General features: G+C 40.8%; 1 protein-coding gene across 5 annotated transcripts in view; it reads left to right on the top strand.

The window, feature by feature from the left end:
• LOC139166409 (cilia- and flagella-associated protein 337-like) overlaps window positions 1–15223 on the top strand; it is a 70371-nt gene extending 55148 nt beyond the window's left edge. For 3 of the 5 annotated variants that reach the window (XM_070749881.1, XM_070749882.1, XM_070749884.1), the window contains 11 exons: window positions 185–230; window positions 1839–1898; window positions 5787–5952; window positions 7262–7348; window positions 7682–7740; window positions 9913–10054; window positions 12188–12227; window positions 12306–12394; window positions 12656–12831; window positions 14733–14833; window positions 14923–15223. In XM_070749881.1, coding sequence (XP_070605982.1) covers window positions 185–230; window positions 1839–1898; window positions 5787–5952; window positions 7262–7348; window positions 7682–7740; window positions 9913–10054; window positions 12188–12227; window positions 12306–12394; window positions 12656–12831; window positions 14733–14833; window positions 14923–15103 — 1147 coding nt within the window. In that variant the 3' untranslated portion in view covers window positions 15104–15223. Of the gene's footprint in view, window positions 1–184; window positions 231–1838; window positions 1899–5786; window positions 5953–7261; window positions 7349–7681; window positions 7741–9912; window positions 10055–12187; window positions 12228–12305; window positions 12395–12655; window positions 12832–14732; window positions 14834–14922 lie in introns of those variants that run through there. The other 2 variants (XR_011558950.1, XM_070749885.1) reach the window with 2 other exon arrangements.
• The last annotated feature ends 1989 nt before the right edge of the window (window positions 15224–17212 follow it).

Genomic DNA, 17212 nt, shown 5'->3' on the forward strand with positions numbered 1-17212 from the left:
TAGGGACAACCGAAGATTACACCTATATTTAAAAATGAATAGTAGATAATTCAACTCACTAACAGTTTAATAGCATAATTTAGATAAGAGGGATAGTGAAATATAGCTGGCCCTAGCAGCGACTGCTGTTGCATAGCAGAAAGACTATAATAATTCAAATTTCAAACATTAATTGCTTTTGCAGGTATATCATAGGTGTGGGATGGGACAGAAGAATAAATTTGTTTTATGTAAGTATACAAAAAATGGTATCATTCTTAATTGATTGTGGAAATTGTTGTGCCAAAATAGCCTTGCACATAAATAATGGCCTTGTAGTGATAACACTTTCCATTTTAGTGTAGGAAGTGACCCATGAGTTTAAGTGGCCAAAATTGCATTACAGTAAAACCTCGTCTTACGAACCTAGTTGGTTCCAGAAGGAGGTTCGTATGGCGAAAGGTTCGTAACACGAAACAATGTTTCCCATAGGAAACAATGTAAAAGCGATTAATGCGTGCAAGGGGGAAAAAAAATCGCAAAATGGCGCTCCGCTGGGCGCCACCACCCGGCTGTCACCTTTTAAAACAGCCACGGGGCTTCTCGGCGTTCTCCCGAACCCGAACCCGAACTTTTGCCGAACTTTTTGGGTTCAGGTTCGGGAGGCCGCCGAGAAGCGCCGCCGCCCGCCTGTCACCTTCTGAAACAGCCGGGGGGCTTCTTGGCGTTCTCCCGAACGCCAAACCTGGAAGTTTGGCAAAAGTTTGGGTTCGGGTTCCGGAGGCCGCCGAGAAGCGCCCGGCTGTTTCAGAAAGTTACAGCCAGGAGGCGCCGCCCGGAGGAGTGCCATTTTTACAAATCAGGGGCGGCGTTTTCAGCCGATCTGGAGGCTGAAACGGAGGTGGGGAATCCCAATAGGAAATTCCATGGGCGGAGCTTTGACGTCACAAAGACGTCCTTCCTGGTCGGCCGAAACGTGGCAAAAACGGCGCTCCACTGGGCGGCGGCGCCCGAACCCGAAAAGTTCGGAAAAAGTTCGGGTTCGGGTTTGGGAAAATGCCGAGAAGCCCCCCGGCTGTTTCAAAAGGTGAGAGCTGGCTGGCGGCGCCCAGCGGAGCGCCATTTTGCGATCTGCGGTGGGTTCGTAAGTCGAAAAAAGTTCGTAAGAAGAGGCAAAAAATTTCCGAACCCTGGGTTCGTATCTCAAAATATTCGTATCACGGGGGGTTCGTATCAAGAGGTACCACTGTACTTAATTAATTATGGTCCCCAAAAGCTGGTGTTCTGCTTTCACTGTAGTACCTCTACACTGCCAGTAGTAAATTCAAGAACAGATCAGCAAGAAAATCTGAGAATTATTATTATTGTTCTGTACCTGAATCTATGGGCAAATACCACTTATTATTCACAGTGATCAATCCACATGAAGCAATGAGAAGGCCCTTTCACAAGTGGAAGACACTATTCCACTTTGTACACAAGATGTAACGTAACCAGATGGATGGATTTGTGTGTGTGTGTATATGTATATGTGTACTTTAAATTCAATTTAATGTTAGAACTGGATAACTGTTTAGGAAAAATATAAAATCAATAGTAGCATTGTAAGTCTTCAATGGAAGGATGGATTGCAGTACAAACTTCAAGGGAAGCCACAATCTACTCACAGGAACAAATGGTGGTAATTTATCGAACGCACAACTCAGATGAGAAAGAGGCGAGTCAGATCTGGGTAACTATAAGGCAGTAATAGAATTAGAGCTAGATTTTATTTTTGTATGTCCGAAATGCAAAGTTCATGTTGGAGATTATAAATGATTATCTTAGATATAATTTTATTTGGATATTTTCTGTTATAGGATTCCACAGATGATTTCTATCATATTAAGAAACCTCAGCCCTACTGGCAGGATGACATAGTAAGAAACATTTGGCATATAAAGTGCCATATAAGCAGTTTGGGATGGGCAGTTTGATTATATTTGGGGAGTTGGAAAATGAATGAATAGAAATAAATCTCCGACGTGATCCATCTTTGTGGATTGGCAATGCCGGATTGATTTGATTTGATTTGATTTGATTTGATTTGATTTGATTTGATTTGATTTGATTTGATTTGATTTGATTTGATTGCCGTCCCTCTCCGTAGGCTCGGGGCAGCTAACAACAGTAAAAAGACAATATGAACAAATCTAATATTAAAAGTAATGTAAAAAACCCCAATTTAAGAAACCAATCATACATACAGACATACCATGTATAAATTTTATAAGTCTAGGGGGAAGGGAATATCTCAATTCCCCCATGCCTGATGACAGAGGTGGGTTTTAAGGAGCTTGCGAAAGGCAAGGTGGGTGGGGGTAACTCTGATATCTGGGGGGAGTTGGTTCCAGAGGGTCGGGGCCGCCACAGAAAGGCTCTTCCCATGGGTCCCGCCAAACGACATTGTTTAGTCGACGGGAGCCGGAGAAGGCCAACTCTGTGGGACCTAACTGGTCGCTGGGATTCATGTGGCAGAAGGCAGTCCCTGAGATATTCCGGTCCGATGCCATGAAGGGCTTTATAGGTCATAACCAACACTTTGAATTGTGACCGGAAACCGATCAGCAACCAATGCAGACTGCGGAGTGTTGGTGTAACATGGGCATATTTAGGAAGGTCCATGATAGTTCTCGCAGCTGCATTCTGCACGATCTGAAGTTTCCGAACATTTTTCGAAGGTAGCCCCATGTAGAGAGCATTACAGTAGTCGAGCCGCGAAGTGATGAGGGAATGAGTGACTGTGAGCAGTGAGTCCCGGTCCAGATAGGGCCGCAACTGGTGTACCAGGCGGACCTGGGCAAACGCCCCCCTCGCCACAGCTTAAAGATGTTTCTCTAATGTGAGCTGTGGATCGAGGAGGACGCCCAAGTTGCGGACCCTCTCTGAGGGGGTTAATGATTCCCCCCCCCCAGGGTAATGGATGGACAGATGGAGTTGTCCTTGGGAGGCAAGACCCACAGCCACTCTGTCTTATCAGGGTTGAGTTTGAGTCTGTTGACACCCATCCAGACCCCAACAGCCTCCAGGCACCGGCACATCACTTCCACTGCTTCACTGACTGGACAAAACCTGAAAGACCTACTTTGTACTTTCCATAGGAATACATCACATGAGCTAGCTCCAGATAAATTCACAAACCATCCTTCTGCCTAAAAGAAGAACAAAGCATAAATAAATCAGAGATAGAGAGAGAGGGACCCCCATCTATATCTTGTGGACTGGAAGCATTATTCTGGTGAATCAGATGAGGCCTGCATCAAGTTGGAGCTTTTCACTTTCAAATAGATGATCTGTTAATCCTGGGATTTACAGACCAATTTGTCTTTTTTACTTATCCAATGTCGATTATCAGATGTCACCCCATGAGGTTCAAACTCTCTTTTTCTGATGAGTTCCCATAGGATAAAATTAGTCACATGGTGCTTTCTTGTGGCCAGTGTGACTGAGACCACATTTAAGTAAATGAACATGGCAGTAACCAAAAATATAGGCTTATTCTTTTCATAAAAGTCAGCCTATTAACTTTATTTTATAAAGTAGATTTATTTCTAGGGTGTACGTAGTGGCCATGCTGAAAACTGTAGACTTTACAACTCATGAGATCTTATACTTACTTACTTATTTACTTATTTACTTATTTACTTATTTACTTATTTACTTATTTACTTATTTACTTATTTACTTATTTACTTATTTACTTATTTACTTATTTACTTATTTACTTATTTACTTATTTACTTATTTACTTATTTACTTATTTACTTATTTACTTATTTACTTATTTACTTATTTACTTATTTACTTATTTACTTATTTACTTATTTATTTATATTTATTTATTTATTTGTTAGATTTGTAAGCCGCCCTCTCCGCAGACTCGGGGCGGCTAACAACAGTAAAAAGACAATGTAAACAAATCTAATATTAAAAGTAATTTAAAAAAACCCAATTTAACAAACAAATCATACATACAGACATACCATGCATAAATTTTATAAGCCTAGGGGGAAGGGAATGTCTCAATTCCCCTATGCCTGATGACAGAGGTGGGTTTTAAGAAGCTTACGAAAGGCAAGGAGGATGGGGGCAACTCTGATATCCAGGAGGAGTTGGTTCCAGAGGGTCGGGGCCACCACAGAGAAGGCTCTTATATTGAATTGTGTAATTTCATCTAACTGTGGTTTGCATGTTGCGATGGATGCCGGAGAAACACACGGACCACAGAGCTGGGATTTAATGGATCACTTTATTTATTAAATCAGGATCTGTAGAGGTGAGATAAATGGGGCGGAAATTCAGATTCAAAATACCTGGGCAACTATGGGCAAAGCTCCCTGCTGAGCAAAGGAATAAAGCCTTTGACCTTGACCCTGGCCATGAACTTGGCCTTGGCCTTGACCTTCCTTGCTGTTAGCCATGCCCAAGGCATGTGGGAAGGCTCCACCCAGGAGGTCGCCTGTAGGCTTGCATGGGTGAGCCCCAAGGGTATACCCCCTCCTTCATCCTGGCCGGGTTGGCACTTGAGTCTCCGGAGAGGGGCAGTCCTTCACCTTCCAAAAGGTGCTCCAAAGGAGATCACGCAGTTGCTGTTGGACCCCTTTTTCTCCCCCATAACTGCCTTCCCCAGTGATCAAAGGGATTTAATCCAATTAACCTAGTCCTAGTAAAACGACCTATACTGGCAAACCCTGTCGCGGTGTGTGAGTGATTAAAGTCCGTTAGAACCTTAACCCCGCGGAGTCGACGGATAAAAGCCTTAGTCATTTGTTCAAACAAGATATATTTATTGTAAAAACAGAAATAAACAAAATAAAACATGTCTCGAGGGACAACGTAATAAAAACGTCTTACATGATGGAGGATTAGAAGAGGAAAAAAAAGGAGTGAAGAAGGAAGTGAGCTGGCAGGATATTGCATCATAATAGGAGGATCTAATAAGGCACACTTTAGTTAACTCTTTCATTACTAAATGTCTCTGAGGGGCTGTCAATATTCAGTGTGACACACCCTAACCACCCCACTCCCCAATCACACCCAGGGTGGAGTAGGCAAAAAAACGGCTGAAACGTAAGTGTGTTGCCACTGCAAAAAATTCCTATTTGGCTCCTGTAGGTGACCCTTAGTGTTAAATCACCCATCCTCGTCGCCACTGTTAAATCACTGCACCGGAGACTTCTGTTTGTTCATAACCGTTTATTCAATAACACACAACGAGCAAGCGTTCCCTTGAAAGGCAACTCCCAACAAGGGCAACGGCTAACCCGTTGCCCTATTTATACCTTTTTTTAATACGCGGGCTTTCTAACTGACAACCGTTTAACTTTGGCGGCAACTTACATTTAGCTGCTTCTTAACCAATCGGTGAATTTCTTCAATTTATTTAAACGAACACAACACTTAGTCACACTGAGATAAGGGGAGGGCAGGCAGGCGCCTGCAATCGTGCTGATGAGCCAAAGGGGAAAGAGGGCGGGTGGTGGTGAGCCAGCCTCTGTATGCGGCTCGCCACCCCGCCCTCCAGCTACGTCATGCCCCTGCACCAAACAAGGGGCATGATGGTTGATTGCGCAAGGGAACGATCAGCCAACAGTCCCTTGTGGTACTCCCGGTGGTCTGTGCTGCCCAACCCTTTCGCAACCGCAGACCAGCCTCGAGCGGCTGGCCCTCTATTTGTGTAAAATACAATCGAAACCAAAATGCGAAGAACTTGAATCAGTTTTGTTCATTTTTTTTTTTACTTTTTTTCTTACCTTTTTTTAATCCAGAAGTGGGGACACAAAGAAGACATTCTCTGCGTTGCTCAGTGTCCCCCAAATCTTCTTGCAACATCCAGTTACGATGGTGAAATTATTGTTTGGAATATGGTCTCAGGTCACATAGACCATAGATTCTACATTCCAATGACCACAGCTGCCTCTGTTCAGTCTCAGAGTAAGTTTACTGATCAAAAAAACCCCTGTAGAATATAGTTCTCACATTGCCATCAAGAATTATTTTTTATGAATCATTGCATATGGAATTGCATAGAAATGGAAAATATGGGGGAAATTCACATTTGAAGCCTAACCCATGTTTGGGATCGTTAAAACAGCTCAGGTTTTAGCACACTAGGAATAGTTAAGTCAGCCCATTTATTTTGTTGATGTTGTTTTAATATATATATGTCATTTCCTGATTTCCAGGTGGGTGGGCAGGAAATGATCTTATTTGCCATCAGTCCTTAAACTGTTTAATTAATGTATCTCAGTCATGTGTTCAACACAGACTTTTTGACTAACATTAGAAACAGATTTCTGCTGGAACTTTTTTATTTTATTTTATTTTATTTTATTTTTTTATTTATTTTTTTATTTATTTATTTATTTATTTATTATTTATTTATTTATTTATTTATTTATTTGTTCATTTGTCCAATACACAATACATATGGAAGAGAATAGACATGAAGTAATATATATAAAGATAATATGTAAAAATAGAGGAGAAGATATATGAAAGGAAGAAAATATATATGATATATGGGATAAAGGAAAGACAATTGGACAGGGGACGAAAGGCACACTAGTGCACTTATGTACGCCCCTTACTGACCTCTTAGTCTACGGCTCAGATCTTTGAAATAATAAGAACCTTAAAATAAGATCTCTATCCATTTATTTCATTCAGATGTGGCTTTATCTGTTGTAGTAAGATCTTAGGGCATAGCTTATACAATTAAGACGGATTGGTCACATTCACAAGCAAAAGACTAAAATAAAATAACAGGCAATAGATCAGGGTGGGAGAGGCTAAATTTTAGTAGATTAAAGCAACAAACCTTTCTGAAAGGTTTGATCCCCAAAAGACTTCGTCCAAATATACAATTCAGATAAAATTAAATTAAGTGTATTTGTAGCAGATGTCTACATTTACAATTGTAGCTTTAAAAAGTATTGTACATAACATTCCCAGAGCAGAGGGCCTCTTATTTACTTATGCTAAAATTTAATCATAGAAATTAAATTTTAACTTTAATAATATGATAATATGGATATTTGACTGCATTCACATATTGTGCCAAGTCTTGGTTAATTTAATTATGACATAATTGGCAAACAATAAATGTCTGGATGCAAAGCCAAGCCAAACTAATTTCATAATAATATATTAGGATAAATGCAGTTGGGCTATGGCTTTTGTACAGCGTAATAAAAAACTCACATTTCCCTACAGTGATTATGTATTTTTCCTTCCTCACCAGTTGATGTGACCAGGATAATTTTTCTAAAAGCTCGTGCTGTGAAATTCGATTCAACTACTGCATCTCTGGTTTCCAATGGGCCACAAGGTAGAATTCATGAATGATATAAATAATTAACAAAACAAGCCTAGCAATAACTTAATTAATTGATAACCCCAATTTGGAGATAAATTTTATTTCATTTCATTTTGCTTATGTTTTTACAGACTAGATGAGGAAATGATACCTCGGTGTGAAGAACCTTGTAAAAACAAGTAGAAAGATTGTAGAGAGAGTCCTAGCAATCTTAGTGAAATTTACACTCAGTGTAATTTTATAAATTTGCCTTCGGGCATTCAGTTACCGTTAGTACAAAAGTACCCTTGTTTAAATGTTACCAAATATTTCATCTTGTGTCTTTATGATCCTCCCACTGGCCAGGTTATCTGCATTTCTGGAGCCTGTTTTCAGAGGACCCACTCAGAGCAAGTTTTCAACCAGTAAGTTTAATTGGTAAAATTAATGGCTGTAAAAGTTAGAAAGAAAACTAGTTTGCTGTAGTGATTAAAGCTAGAAAGTGATTAAAGCCGCTCCGAGTCTTCTGAGAGGGGCGGCATACAAATCTAATTACAGTGTTCCCTCGATTTTCGCGGGTTCAAACTTCGCGGAATGTCTATACCACGGTTTTTCAAAAATATTAATTAAAAAATACTTTGCGGTTTCCCCCCCATACCACAGTTTTTCCTGCCCGATGACATCATATGTCATTGCCAAACTTTGGTCTGCCTTTAAAAAACATTTTTTTAAAATAAACTTTAATAAATAAACTTGGTGAGTAATAATCTAAATGGTTGCTAGGGGAATGGGAAATTGTAATTTGGGGGTTTAAAGTGTTAAGGGAAGGCTTGGGATACTTTTCATAGCCAAAAATAGTGTATTTACTTCCACATCTCTACTTCGCGGAAATTCGACTTTCGCGGGCAGTCTCGGAACGCATCCCCAGCGGAAATCGAGGGAACACTGTACTACTACTACTACTAATAATAATAATTATTATTTATTTACTTACTTACTTACTTACTTACTTACTTACTTACTTACTTACTTACTTACTTATTTATTATATTTGTATGCCACCCCTCTCCGCAGACTCGGGGTGGCTAACAGCAATAGTAAAACAGCATATAACAAATCTAATGTTTAATAATTTAAAAAACCCTTGTTAAAACCAAACATACACACAAACATACCATGCATAAATTGTATAGGCCTAGGGAGAAAGGGATATCTCAATTCCCCCATGCCTGACGACAGAGGTGGGTTTTAAGGAGCTTACGAAAGGCAAGGAGGGTGGGGGCAGTCCTGATCTCTGGGGGGAGCTGGTTCCAGAGGGTCGGGGCCACCACAGAGAAGGCTCTTCCCCTGGGTCCCACCAAACGACATTGTTTAGTCGACGGGACCCGGAGCAGGCCGACTCTGTGAGACATAATAATAATAATAATAATAATAATAATAATAATAATAATAATAATAATAGAAACTGGAACGCTCTCAGTTCTAGATCAGCTGACCTTGAGCCAGTCACTTTCCCTCAGCCCCAGGAAGAAGGCAATGCCAACCTCTTTCCAAAAATCTTTTCAGAAAACTGCTGGGACTTATTCAGATAACTGTCAGGAGTCAAGGCTGACTTGAAAGCAATCAACATCGTAATACGCTAAATCTAGTTTAAATATATGGCTGATTGTGTGATGAATTATAAATAGATCTTCAGCATGTATACTGATAAATTTACAGTCCTTCATTTCACTGATTGAAGTTTAAGATCTTCGTCGCAGGAAGTACTCATTCTGTTAAATCTTTATGAATGCAAAATTTTACGTTGCCTTGTGGTATAAACCAGAGATGGCCATTACAATATGGATGTTTGCTTGTTTGTTTGTTTATTCAATTTCTATGCCGCCCTTCTCCTGAGATTTAGGGCGGCTTACAGCAAATTTATGCAAAACATGTTGGAAATCTACAATAAAATCTACATTAAAATGTTGTCTTCAAACCCCAATACTTAAAATTAATCAGTCACATCCATACATACATTCAATCATTAGCTGGGGCTAGATATTAGCAGCTCAATGGCCCCAAGACTGTCAGCAAAGGTGGGTTTTCAGAACTTTACAGAAGGCAGGGAGAGTGGAGGCATTGCAAATCTCTGGTGAGAGTTTGTTCCATAAGGCTGGGGCTGCCACAGAGAAGGCTCTTCCCCTAGGTCCCACCAGTCAACATTGTCTGGCAGACGGGACCTGGAGAAGGTCAACTCTGTGGGACCTGACTGTTTGCTGGGATACGTGAGGTAGAAGACGGTCCCCTAGATCAGTGTTTCCCAACCTTGGCAACTTGAAGATATTTGGACTTCAACTCCCAGAATTCCCCAGCCAGCAAATGCTGGCTGGGGAATTCTGGGAGTTGAAGTCCAGATATCTTCAAGTTGCCAAGGTTGGGAAACACTGCCCTAGATAGTCTGGTCCGGTGCCATGTTATTGGACTTGCCTAAGGAATGCAGTCTCCCTGAAATCTCATTCTTTGTAATGTATACCTCTCCTTATACTGTATAGTCATGCAGTTGTGCAGTTTTCAAAATAGTGCATAATTTTACAGTGTACCTCTGTATACTCCAGTCTAGGGGGAAATCCCTGATCAGCAGCATTGCTGTGACTGAAGATGATTCGTATATATATGCAGCTGATGAAGATGGTTATGTGCATGTCCATGACATCCAGAATTATGCCCTTCAGGATGCAAAAGAAGAAACACCAAAATGTATGTGTACATGTATAATACAGCTTTGTATCTGGAACTAGAAGAATGAATGTTTAAAAATTAATCTAGATTGCATTATTTTAAAAACTTGAATTGGTCCAGATATCACTCACGGAGTGTATTCCTACACTGTGTGGCTTAATTTTGTAAATGGGCAATATTCTTCAATATGGCTGGTGAAATAATCACTTAAAACGTAAAATCAGAGCTGTTTTGATTATATTTCTCTAAGCAGTACTCCTATTTAATGAATGCAATAGACAACAAACAACAGAGAAGATATTATATTTATAAAAGCTGTAAGAGGCAAGTTTGGATGGAATATTAAAGTGACCATTCTGTACTCTTTCTTTTAAAAACTGGGTCTATATACTGTATTTTCTTGCTCTGCAGGCCACTTTCCTATCATTACTCAAGCTAGTTGTTTCTTAACAGGGCATATATGTTGCTCAAATCGTGTTTTGCGTAAATTATGGATGTTCCCATAGACCTAGCTAGATAAATTATGGACATTCCCATTGTTCTGCCGGCGTGTTTCAACCGCCCGTAATTACAGGGTAATTAGTCCAGGAAGACACACACCACACAATAAAAGGAAAACAAAAAACGTTTCTATAAACATAAAAACAGAAACAGCTCCCTTTTTAAATATCAAAGGGATTTTCTGGTACACACAAGGCACAGGTTAAATGCAATCCAATTGCTCACCCAATAACTGGGAAATTGAGTCCAATTCTAAAGTCCAGAGAGTCCACACACAATTTTCAACAGCACAAAAACCATGATCTTGACAAAACAATGAATCAGATAAACTGCCATGAGACTAAAACACCAGTCTGCACTTTTATCTATAACACTAATTGCAGCAGCCCCACCCAACCACAGGTGGCCTCATTTTCTCTTGCAATAATCCTTCAGTTGTTGTCTCCTATGCATCACTCTACGCATGCGTGGATGTGTCATTAATTCTTGTTCAAAATCCAAGGATGATACAGATGATTGATCTCCTCCTGGGCTGTCTGCCAAACTCCCCTCTTCCTTGTCACTCACGCTTCCTTGGTTAGAGGAGGTTTTGTCAGCAGATTCCATCGGGAGCAAAACAGGCCTGCGGCATGTGGATGTTTCCCCCACATCCACCTGCACATTCTTTGGGGCAGGAGCTGGGCCAGAGCTAACCACAACACCCATAGACCTAGAATTCTTTATTTTAGCAGGTAAAGACATTCCTACCTATATTTTGAGGGGTATGAATTTGAATCTTCCTGAAAGTTAAAACGCAATAAAAACGTGTCTGTTATTTTCTTCCAGTCCTGGTTATGGAATTATTTTTATCGCACCGCCAAGCCCGAAGTAAACGTTGTATGGTGGGTGTTTATGGGGGCAAGGGAAAGTGGTGTTATATAGACTGGAAGAATATTTGAGCCCATAAAATTTCCATTGATTTCCCCCCCCCCCCTGTTCTGAATGCTAGTGAGCAGAGGTCAAATTGGAGAAGGGTGGAATAGAAATCCAATGAAATTAAGAAAGAAAGAAAGAAAGAAAGAAAGAAAGAAAGAAAAAATGAAAGAATGAAAGAATGACTGATTAAATAAATTCAGCAGGTTCAGACAGGTTCTATAGAACGGTGGTGGCGATTATTCACAGTTCATAGAACTGGTAGATCGTACCACTGTCTGGCCCTGCCCACCCCTCCCACTCAACCCTTCTCTCCTCCCACTAAGGCTCATACAGAGGAAACATGAGAAGGTGAGAAGCAACCAGGTTGAACGCTAGAAGACTTGGCCGAACTTTTCTGTTGGTTCTGTGGGTGGGGCTTGTTGGCTGTGGCTTGGCCACGCCCACCAATCCATGCCCACAGAACCGGTAGTGGGGGAATTTGAATGTCACCCTTCTAGTGAGTATATACTACGGAGGTTTTAATAGGAGCAGAGCAAGGTGCTCCAAAATTACATCCCCACTATAACCTCACGCTACAATCCTGGACTCAGATATTTTTAAATAATACAGTCCTAAGGTCTCGTGTATTATATATTTAAACACGTCCTTAATATATATACTGTAGTGTTTTTCTTTATTAATATAATTCTGAACAGTCCATGAATAAACTGATATTTTTCTTTTTCGTTGCTTTAGATGTGAACCATTGGCGAGCTCATCTAGGTCTGATTCTAACGTGAGTATGATCTTAACCATTCCAAAAGAATAATTTGTGCTTATATAGTAGGTCTGATTATTTTCTTTCAATCCACAGGTTAGAAATTATAGATGAAGATAATATCCTTTTATCCTGTTCTATTGATTGTACAATTCGTTTGTGGAGCCTGAATGGAGAATACGTCGGTAAATCAATATGTTTGTAAAGCGTGAGCATAATTCGATACCCTTAAGTGTTAGTAAACATTTAGAAGAAGGAAAATTGGATAGTTGTAGTAACACATCTTTCTCCCACTAATGGATAATTAACCCTTTTTTGGGGTGTTCCTTTCTCAGCATTGGATTTTGAAGGCACCTACCCTCTGTTTTATTAAATCTTGTCTGGTCTCAGATTCTTCATATTTGCTAGTTTCAACATTGCAATATATTTCCTTCTTCCCTTCATAGGAACTTATGGCCAGGAAGAACCTTGGGAAATTTTTAACACATCCTCCTGGAAACATCCCATGGTCCCTTATGAGATTTTGATAGATCCACAGAGTATGCCCATACATCCTATGCTGGAAGACACTTCCTCTGACCTGCAGATCGACAGTCGAGATGAGAATAAAAATCCTTCCAAGGTTTTATTATGTTAACTTACAAGCTTACTCAGACTACGTTTTGGTGCAGCTTGCAGGAAAAAATTAAACTACTTGTATATTGGGATGGAGTATGGTCAGAATTCCTGTCACAGAATAACCAGATCATCTCTACTTTGCGGAAATTCGACTTTCGCGGGCGGTCTGGGAACGCAACCCCTGCGAAATTCGAGGGATCACTTTATAGTAATAATAATCCCTAGGTTCTATTTTTATACATAGTTGTTACAAAAATATGCACAGATAAGTTGTTTCAGCACGATACACACTGTATCTTATTATCAGGATTAGATTCTTGCCCTCACAGGAGAATTTGCGTATTATTTTTCATGTGTCGATAAAGGTTACATTTAATACCTTTTGAATATATAGAGATAATCCTCAACTTACAACCACAACTGAGCCCAAAATTTCTGTTGCTAAGTGAGACAGTTAAGTGAATTCTGACCCATTTTACTACCTTTCCTGTCACAGTTGTTAAGTGAATCATGCAATTGAGGTTCGACTACTGCAATGCTCTGGACATGGGGCTGTCTTTTGAAGAGTGTTCGGAAACAGCAAATGGTGGAAAACGCAGCCGCACGAGTGGTCAGGGGCCTCCCCTGATATGCCCAGGTCTCTCCTGCACTCCGCGGACTGCAATGGTTGCCGATTGGTTTTCAGACACAATTCAGTGTTGGTTATGACCTATAAAGCCCTACATGGCATCGGACCAGATTACTTGTGGGACCGCCTCCCACTGCATGAGTCCTAGCGACCGGTTAGGTCCCACAAAGTCTGCCTTCTCCAGGCCCCATCAACTAGACCAGTGTTTCCCAACCTTCGCAACTAGGAGATATTTGGACTTCAACTCCCAGAATTCCCCAGCCAGCGTTTGCTGGCTGGGGAATTCTGGGAGTTGAAATCCAAATACCTTCAAGTTACCAAGGTTGGGAAACACTGAACTAGACAATATCGCTTGGTGGGGCCTAGGGGAAGAACCTTCTCTGTGGGGGCTGCAGCCCTCTGGAATCATTTCCCCCCAGAGATCCACACTGCCTCCACCCTCCTCCTTCTGTAAGAGTCACAAGACTCATTTATGCCACCAGGCTTGGGGCCATTAGACCCTAGATCCTGGCCAAACAAATGTAGTGTATGTTTGTTGTGTGAATGGCAATGACTGATTTTAATACTATCAAAAACTACCCCCCACGCACCCTTTTCCAAGGCCGCGCAAGGAGCCGGGCTTGAAGTTGGGGGTGGGGAGCGACGAAAGTACGGAGGCCGGTGAAGATTGTTTTGAATGTTGGCCGCCCCCGCCCCCCCAGTGCCTCCAGCCCCCTCACCACTACCCCCTGCCTGCCCGATCCGCCCCTCTCACCGGCTTTCTTGGGGCGCGGCTCCTCCTGCAGCAGCGCTGGCGGCTACGGCTTCTCGTCCTCCTCATTTGGCCGCTAGCCGCTCTGAGCACTTTGAGAATGCCCGCCCCGCCCCTCTTACTGAGAGCGCTTTCGTCCCATCAGCAATGACGGGCGAAATTTTTGAGATGACAATGCTGATTGACCGAGATTTCGGCCAATCAGCAATGGCAGACGAAATTTGGTGATGACGTATGACATCATCGGGCAAGAAAACCCGTGGTATAGAAAAAAAAACCGCGGAGTATTTTTTTAATTAATATTTTTTGAAAAACCGTGGTATAGCCGTTTCGCGAAGTTTGAACCCGCGAAAACCGAGGGATCACTATATAGCAGTTAGAAAATTAGAACGCTTCCTATCCTTGTTTCGGTCTTTTTCCATCTGACATAATTTTCTGAACAGCGTTTCAAGAGTTCTGTAATGCACATTATGATCGCAGCAATTTTGTGACAATGCTAACATTAGCTGTCTATACTTTTCATCAGAAGGTTACTTGTGATCCACATTCATCACGAATTACTGTTACTGATGAGGATATTGAAGAGGAAATTAACAAGAGGCTTTATTCGCAAACTTCAAGCAGGCGGTAAGAAGTTGTGGTTGACAAATGAATGGATGCATTTTCAAAGTGTTGTTTTTCTACCTGAAATTTCCTTTTTCCTTTTTTTCTTTTAGAATAAAGTATGAGAGATTCAAGCTTTCAAATAAATGGATTAAACACAATGGACCAAGCATTTATCATGCCATCGACTATTATGAAATTGATAATTTCCCAGGAAACTGTGAAAAACCAGACTTGTCTGTCCTTGGGGTAGACATATTCAGTGCTAATTATCAAGGAGAAACAGAACAGTAATACATTAAAACACTTCAGTAACTTGTTAATCTCATAATTGGCATTTACACAATTCAGAGAATTTTCTCCCTGTTAAAATCTAATAAATGGTACTGTTTTGCAGACTTGTTTCACACATGCTAAGCCCTGGTTTGACTAATTGTGTTTTACTGAATTGGGCACGGTTGGTTGGGTTCACATTTAATGAAAGATAACCATGGTTTTCTAAACCACTGACACAGGTTGTAACATACAGTACCAGGCTAGAGTACAGAGACTAAAGCTAAACAAATTTTATGTGACCAAGTTTTCTCCATGGACCACCAAAAATTTTTCACAGACCACCAGTGGTTCACGGACCGCAGGTTGGTGATTTGTGTTCTAGACAACTTTAAAATTGAAGCTTTCTAAAATAAAAGCTTGATCTGAAGAGGCCCAGTGTATCTTCTTTTAAATAATAGAGAATAATGTATACTTTCAGAAAGCCACGTCAATTTTAATAGCTCTGTAGAAGTATAGGCTGAAGTGTAACAGTGTCCTGTTTAGTATTACTAAGATAAAGCAGTTGAGCTAAATCCTGACTTAGTCACGTTTGGAGTAGATCTATTTAAATAATTGGGAGGAGTTAGACCAGTTAGACCAAGCCCCCTTTCTCTGTTTACGAGATGTAATGTGTGGTTGTGAATGAATTGACTGACTGATTTTATTATATATGGCATTTTAGTAGTAGTTTTTAATTAATTAGATTTGTTGTTGTGTTGTTTTTGTATCCTGTGAGCCGCCCCAAGTCTTCGGAGAAAGGCGGCATACAAATCTAATAAATAAAATAAATAAATAAATTAAATAAATAAATAAATAGTGTGATTACATTTAAGAAAACTTTCTGTTATTATATTAACACTATTATTATACTGCTACATTTCTCCTATTCTTTTCTCCCCTGGGCCTATACAGTTTATGCATGGTATGTTTGTGTTTATGTTTTCTTTTAATAAGGGTTTTTAATGACTTTTAATTATTAGATTTGTTATATATTGTGTTATTATTGTTGTGAGCCACCCCGAGTCTACAAAGAGGGGCAGCATACAAATCTAATAAATTGAATTGAATTGAATATTTCTATGGATCAGGCACACATGCACAGAAATACACAGCAAACAGTGTATATCATCTGTGCTGTTTGGCAAAATAATAATAATAATAATAATAATAATAATAATAATAATAATAATAATAATAATTTATTAGATTAGTATGCCGCCCCTCTCCGAAGACTCGGGGCAGCTCACAATAATAAAAAACAATATTATAGCGAAACAAATCTAATATTAAAAAAGAAGCATATAAAACCCTATCATATTTAAAAACCAAAAAGCACATACATACCAAACATAAAATATAAAGAGCCTGGGGGAAAGGTGTCTCAACTCCCCCATGCCTGGCAGTATAGGTGGGTCTTGAGTAGTTTACGAAAGACAAGGAGGGTGGGGGCAGTTCTAATCTCCGGGGGGAGTTGATTCCAGAGGGCCGGGGCCACCACAGAGAAGGCTCTTCCCCTGGGGCCTGCCAAACAACATTGTTTAGTCGATGGGACCCGGAGAAGGCCAATTCTGTGGGACCTTATCAGTCACTGGGATTCGTGCGTTTGCAGAAAAGTTCAGGAGGTATTCTGGTCCAATGCCATGTAGGGCTTTAAAGGTCATAACCAACACTTTGAATTGTGACCGGAAACTGATCGGCAGCCAATGCAGGCCACAGAGTGTTGTAGAAACGTGGGCGAATCTGGGAAGCCCAACGATGGCTCTCACGGCCGCGTTCTGCACGATCTGAAGTTTCCGAACACTTTACAAAGGTAGCCCCATGTAGAGAGCGTTACAGTAGTCGAGCCTCGAGGTGATGAGGGCATGAGCGACTGTGAGCAATGACTCCCTGTCCAAATAGGGCTGCAAGAGGTGCACCAGGCTAACCTGGGCAAATGCCCTCCTCGCCACAGCCGAAATATGATGTTCCAATGTCAGCTGTGGATCGAGGACACCCAAGTTGCGAAACCTCTCTGAGGGGGTCAGTAGTTTCCCCCCCCAGGGTGATGGATGGACAGATGGAATTGTCCTTGGGAGGCAAGACCCACAG

This window comes from Erythrolamprus reginae, chromosome 4, assembly GCF_031021105.1.
Source record: "Erythrolamprus reginae isolate rEryReg1 chromosome 4, rEryReg1.hap1, whole genome shotgun sequence".
NCBI classification, from domain to species: domain Eukaryota; kingdom Metazoa; phylum Chordata; class Lepidosauria; order Squamata; family Dipsadidae; genus Erythrolamprus; species Erythrolamprus reginae.